The 6,566-nt window shown below is 63.2% G+C and overlaps 1 protein-coding gene across 1 annotated transcript in view; it reads right to left on the bottom strand.

Moving 5' to 3' along the window:
• The window catches only part of UNCX (UNC homeobox), a 4,985-nt gene extending 1,082 nt beyond the window's left edge, over positions 1-3,903 (bottom strand). Inside the window, exons 1-3 of the mRNA XM_032146000.2 lie at positions 3,434-3,903; positions 3,048-3,223; positions 1-890 (exon numbers count right to left, since the gene is read on the bottom strand). Coding sequence (XP_032001891.2) covers positions 1-890; positions 3,048-3,223; positions 3,434-3,707 — 1,340 coding nt within the window. The 5' untranslated portion in view covers positions 3,708-3,903. The remainder of the gene's footprint in view (positions 891-3,047; positions 3,224-3,433) is intronic.
• Positions 3,904-6,566: the final 2,663 nt, after the last annotated feature.

The raw sequence follows: 6,566 nt of genomic DNA, 5'->3' as shown, positions 1-6,566 counted from the left end.
TCTGGGCTGCGACGCGCGAAGGCCGAGTCCGGGGCGCCGCCGGGCCCCGAGAAGGCCCCGAAGCTGGCCTGGGCGGGCGGCGCCGGCGGCACGGCGGGCGCGGGCGGCGCGTCCTTGGGCGCCGGCTCCAGGCCCGCGCCGCCCTTGAGCGCGGCCTGCGGCACCAAGAAGCCGAGCGGCTGCGTGATGGGGTAGAGGAGAAAGTGGCCCTTGCCGATCAGGGTCCGCGGCGCGCACGGCAGCCCGGGCGCGAAGTCCAGCCCCGCGGCGGCGGCGGCGGCGGCGGCGGCGTTGGAAGCGGCTTTCCGGCGCGGCGGCGAGTCGGACAGGAGGCTCTCCACGCTGAATGGGCTGGCCTTGGGCAGCCCCGCGGCGCCGCGCTCCACCGCCGCCACAGCCGCCCCTGGCCCGCACGAGGCCGCGTCCTTGTCCGCAGGGCGACCTGGGCGCGGCTGTGGGCCGGCGCCGCTTCTTTGGCTCGGGTAGAAGGCGGGGTCGCAGGTGCCGGGTGCAGGCGGCTCGCCGGGAGGGGCGGGCGCGGTCCCCGCGGCGCCCGAGGCGTGCGCTCCGGGGCCCTTGGCGGCGGGCGGTGGCGGCTCGGGCGGCTCCGGAGAGAGGCCGCCGCCGCCGCTGTCGCTGTCGGAGCTGGGCGCGCTGTGCAGGGACAGGCCGCCCGGCGAGTGCAGGTGGCGGCCCTGGCTCTTCAGCAGCTTCTTCTCGTGCTTGCGCTTCTTCTTCTCCATCTTCTCCAGCTCCTTGCGCGCGATCTCCTCCGGGTCCATGGGCTCGCCGCTGCACGTGGTCGGGTGGGAGTTGTGCGCCGGCCGCCCTGGGCCCTTTTTCGTGTTCTCCTTCTTCCTCCACTTGGCCCGGCGGTTTTGGAACCAGACCTAGAGCAGCCGGGTAGGGAAGAGGAAGCCACAATCAGGCGGCGGGCTGGCCGCCGGGGCCGGGGACCTCCCCGCTCCCCCCAGAGGGGCCTGCACAACCTCCGCTCGGCCGGGGGCGGGAGTCAGGCCGCGCGGCCGAGCCGGCCCTGAGCCGGGCTTTGCCACTGGAGCTGCAGGTTCCAGCGAGCGCCTTTTCCACCCGGAAGGCGCGTAGACGGGGCCTCCCGGCCAGCTTCCCGCTCTGGCTTCTCACCTCGGGGACCTGGGAGCCGCCCCTTACTTGGGGGGCCGGTTTGGCCCCGGACGGAGGGCGTCGGGTTCCTGGTCCGGAGGCAGAGAGCAAGGCCCCTTGTTCACCCTTCCTGGCCGCTCACGGCTCGTGTTCTAAGCAGCCCGCCCGGCCTGGCGCTGACCATCCTGCCGTTGGACCGCTGAGCCACAGCCGCCCTCCACACCTGTCTTCGGCCCCTTGGAGACTGTGTCAAAGCCCACATTTCGGGGGTGGGGGCGGATTCCCTTGAAGGGAAATATGGGTGCTTCTTCGTCCGGAAGGGCCTGGGGAGCCGTACTTGGGTGGGCCTCTGGAGCCTCCCTCCTAGGACACAGCTAACAGCCTTCTTTCTGCAAGCCCTGGGCCAGGGCACCAACGGAGCCTTCCCAAACCTGTCGTGCTTGGCCTGGGCCACCGGCCAAGGCAGGTGGGGAGGCAAGAGGCGACCACCAGGCCGGAAGGAGAGGCTGGGCCCATCCCGTCTCTTCCACCCTCTCTGCAGTCCTTGTCCTGGGGAGCCACACAGGACATCCGGGGACAGCAGCGCTACACCCTCACTCAACCGCCAACCACCAAACACACACAGTCAAATCCGTCTGAGCCCCGCGGAACCTCGGGCAGTCCTGCCCTCCCCAAGAGAGCGCGTTAATACGGATTCTTTGTCGCGGCCATGCAGAGACTTGCACAATAGCAGGCCCAGCCTGGTCGCAGGGAGCCCTGTCCATGGGGAGGTCTCCAGCGTGAAGCCGAGCCCCGGGCTCCCCCCGGCTCCCCCCCCCCCACTCCACAAGGCTGTAACCGCCTTTTCCTTCTTTAAACTTTTTTTTTTTTGGTGCGAATTCTGGACTGCCTTGCCTGTAAGAATTAGTCATTATCGTATTAGGGGAGACATGAAGGGGTCTTGACTTCACTTAAGACACTTAGAACAAATTGGATAAAAGGATTTCCAAGCAGAAGAGGTCACGAGAGGAGGTCTAAGCACAGGACAAACACACCTTTTTAGACAAAGCTATTGGTGACAAACAGGCGTTTTGCCAGCGTCTGCCTCAACGCCTAGCACCCACAGCCGCACACCGCACCACAGACCTGGACCCCACACCGCACCCACCGCAGAAAAAGAGGATTTCTTTGCTCCAGGGAAACATTTAATTATGCACAAATCATCTTGGAATTCTTAATCCACCAAGCTGACACTGTATTTTTAAAATAATACCATCAGCCATCTCCAAATGATAACAAATTTACGGGAAAACAGTCGTAAGAAAAAGATGAGACCAGGGGTATTATTAAAAATTCAGACACCTTTTTTTCTCCCACTTTCTCAATGTGTTAACTGTTTATGCTTCTGCCTCCCCTTCCTCAGCTGTCCCCTTCTGCAAAGCGATGAATAAATACACGTTTCCATCTGAATATTTTGCAGGCGCAAGGTAAACAGACTCTTTCGCTCCAGGCTGGGTGACAGAGCCTCGCGCGGGAGGTTCAGGCGGTGCGGGGGCGTGGGGGTGTCCCCTTCCCTCTCTCCTCCAGGTCGGAGCCAAGCCGGCCCCTCCTCGCCTCCTCGCCCCTGCCTGGAGACCTCACTTGGCCCGGCCTCCGCCAACCCACCACGCCGCTTCCCGGTTCGGACGCAGCCGCTGTTCTGGCGACTTGTGTGCTGCCGCCGGCCCTTCTCAAGCCACCCAGGCTTTTGGGGGGCAGTTGCCCACCCCGCTGTCCGTGAGAGGCCGAGCCCCAGAACCCCCACCCCTCCACTCTTCCCCAGCAGGCCAGCGCGAAGCGGGCCCGCGGCAAGGGGACGATATCTCGCCACCTGGAACAAAGGCGTCCCGGCGCGCCCCGAGCCTGGGGTCCGGATGGCGGATCCGGGAGCGACGCCGGGTCTTTACCTGAACTCGGGACTCGACCAGGTCTAGGCGCAGCGCCAGCGCCTCGCGCATGAACACGTCGGGATAGTGGCTCTCGTTGAACGCCTTCTCCAGCTCCTCCAGCTGCCAGCCGGTGAAGTTGGTGCGGGTGCGCCGCCGCTTGCAGCCTGGGCTCTCCTTGTCCGGGTCCCCCGAGTCTGCGGGCAGTCACAGGACGCCGCGCGGCTCAGCCACCCGCCCAGGCCCGACCCCCACCCCTCCCTCCCTCTACCCGCTGGCCGCCTGGATCCGGGGGGCGCAGAGACAGCTGCCTGGGAGCCGGCTCTCCTTCGCCAGCCCCGGGCCCCCCAGCGCCTCGGCCGGACCGGGGCCCCCGCCCCCAGCCGCGCTCCTCCCCGCCCGCCTACCTGACAGCTTGAAGGGCTGGCCGTCCCCGCCGACCCCGCAGGCGGCTGGCAGCAGCGGCGTGGGGTTGACCACCGAGGCGGCGGCGGCGCACGAGCCCCCGAGCAGGCCGTCGATGGAGAAGGGCACCGAGGCGGCGGCGGCGGCCGACTGCAGCTGGTGCCCGGCCAGCTCGTACACGTGGTGGTGGCCCAGCGGGTAGGGGAAGCCCACCACGCCGCCCAGCGAGCCCCCGAACTGGGCATGCGGGTGTTCCAGGAGGCGGCTGTCCATCATCTCGCGCGGGGGGCCGGCGGGGCCGGTGGCGGGGCGCGGGGGCGCGGGCCGGGGCCGGGGCGGGCCAGCGGCGGGAGGCGCGGGCGGCGGCGGCGGCGGCGGAGACAGGGACCCGGAGCCCCACACATGCTTCGCCCGCACTCCGGCGCTTTACTTATCAACATCAAGCTCCCGATAATTAGCCGCGGCCCGGGGAATTTGGGACCAATAAGAAGCGCTAATCGGCTCTGACGTCAGAGGCGTGCTGGGTGCAGGGAAACGTTTTCCATATCGATTGCTAATTATACCTGACATGCACCTCAATAAACAGTATCAGGAACTGTCACAACAAGACGGGCTGGGGGTTGGGGGAGCCGGAGGGAGGGAGGGAGGGGCCGCCCAGGGCCGGGCAGGCGCGGGCTGGAGCCTGGGCCTGGGGCAGGGGCCCGCAGCTAGCCCCCCACCTCACTCGGGGCCGGCCCCGAGCCCGCGCCTCCCCCGAGCCGCCGCCTCCCCGCCCCTCCGCAAATCACTAATAGATTTCCCTTTAAAACATTCAGCGCCGTGTTGTGGGGATTTTTCACCAGAAATGCTGTACTCTCTGAACCTTTAAAGTGATGTTGCTCCAATTACAGAGAGACATTGAGCGGCAAATAGACTGATCCAATAATAGGAGATTCATCATCCGCTTTTCCGAAACTGTCACATTGAATTTAAAACTACAAGGCTTCTCATCTCCTCCTCTCCGGCTGCAGGCGGCGGGAGAGGAGGAAGGAGGAGGAGGAGGAGGGCGATCCCGAAAGAGAAGAACTACAGAATGTAGCACCCTCTCAATAAAGAGGCGTAATTAATGCCCTCTCTGATTGATTGGCAGTCGCCCTATCTACAAAGACAGAGGTGGGGGGGCTGCGGAGGCGCCATGACCCCCATCCCCATAAAGCCCGGGCGCAGAGGAGGAGAGAGGGGTGGGGACAGGAGGGGAAAAGTAACTTTGGGGTGGGGCCGATCCGCCCCCATCCCCTTACACGCTCGAATAAAGATAAATACATCTGCTCTGACTCGGCCTCTGAAGGATGGGGCTGAAGCACCCAACCCATTTATTATAATTAAATTATGTTCTCAGAGAAGTGTCACTCCCTTCTCTGCTATAAAATATTGATAGACTCAAAGCTAAATCATTAAAGGATATATTCTTAAATAAGCAGCAAATCAGGATTGTGGGCAGCAAGGAAAGAAATCAGGGGATGTCGGTCCATCTCTCTCCTTTGTAAAAAAGTTTGTCAGTGGGGTGGTCGCATTTGGCTGCGGGACCCCAGTGCTGGACCAGTTGGGTTAGGGCCACCTCTCCAGCATTGAATGCCCGGAGCCTCGGCCAGCCCAGGGCGGGGAAGAGAGGAGGAGAGCTCCGGCCTGGGCTGGGCCAGTCTGCGGAGCCACCACCACCCCAGGGCAAAGCGACAGACCAATTGGCTTTGGGTGTAAGTAAGTGACTTGGGCCAGGCCTCCCAGCCCTAGCCCGGGTGAGAGGGAAGGGCAGGCCGGGACTGTGCGCGTCTCTGCGTCCCTGCTGGTCAGGTGCCCGTGCCAGGGGTTGGGGGGGGGTGCCCGGGACCGCTCATGAGGGGAATGCTTGGGGTGGCGGGCGCAAGGCCACCCCGTCCCGCCACACGACAGCCTGTCCCTGCGACTGGACCCACAGTCTGGCGCTGTTCCTAACTGAAGGTCGTGGACGGGCCGATCCACGCTGACTGCGACTTTAATGACCCTCGTGTCTCTCCTTGAGGGAAAGGAGGGGACGGCGCAGGGTTGAGGACCAGGCCCAGCTAATCCGGGAGACCGAGAGGCGGCCTGGAATTTGGGGACCCCCCTCCCTGTTTCCAGTCTCACTAAGAAAACGCTGCAAGTATTAATTCCGAGCTCAGAGGCCAAGAGCACTACTTTTCGCCCTAATTTAATTTCTGTCTCTATAAATACTAAATGTAAACTCTGTCCATCCGACTCGATGTTGCCAGCAGCCACAAGCGCCTGGTCTTCTGTTGGGCTCGCGAGGAGGAATGCGCGCGGCGCGTGTTTCTGAATACAGAGCTGTAATCTACTCGGCCCGAGGGGAGGGCAGAGGAGGGGCGGGCGCCGGCCGAGCTCCCTCGCCCATCTCTCTTTATTATAATGAATTAATTCGACTTTATTTATCCCATTTTCTGGAGCTGACAGAATGTTAATTTGAGTTGAAATTTCGCTCGCCTCTCACTCTCTGACCCCTGGCCTTCAGATTGGCGTGTTGTAATAACCTGAATCTTTCAACAGAGGCCCTGATAATTGTTACCTTATTAGCATGCAAATTGTTTAATTAATATTATTATGAAGAAGCATACAATCCGTCCGTCACTTGACCTCAAGAGCGAGTCCGCGCCGCAGCGGCTCCGTGCATCCCAGTGCTCGCATTTCAATCGCCCTGTGCTTTTCATGTTGTCGGGCCGGCTCGCGCTCCGAAAATCTCCTCGAGTGTTTGAGAGGGGCCTTTAATGACGGTGGGGGCGGCCGGGACGACCCCCGCCCGGCTCGAGAGCTCTTCAGAGGCCCTCGGCTGCGGCGGCGGCGCGGCGGGGAGTCGCTCGGCTTCTGCTCTTGGCCCCCCACACACACCCCGCCCCCCATTTTTTCAACCTCAAAATTTCATAATTGCCTCCTTGTCAATTGCTGCTGCTGGAGCGGTCGCTTTAAAGGGTTCCCCCCGCCCCTCCCCCGCCCCCGCCCCCGCCCCCGCCCCCTCCGTCGCGGGCCCGGTTCCTCCAAACAACTGAATGGGAAGCAGCCCTTGACACGCGGTCCTGGGAGACGCTGCATTTAAATCCCTTTTTCTACAGCCGAGTGACATTGTCA

Source organism: Hylobates moloch, unplaced genomic scaffold (assembly GCF_009828535.3).
Source record: "Hylobates moloch isolate HMO894 unplaced genomic scaffold, HMol_V3 SCAFFOLD_24, whole genome shotgun sequence".
Lineage (NCBI taxonomy): Eukaryota > Metazoa > Chordata > Mammalia > Primates > Hylobatidae > Hylobates > Hylobates moloch.
The sequence above is the reverse complement of the archived record's forward strand: the minus strand, read 5'-3'. Positions and strand labels throughout refer to the sequence as shown.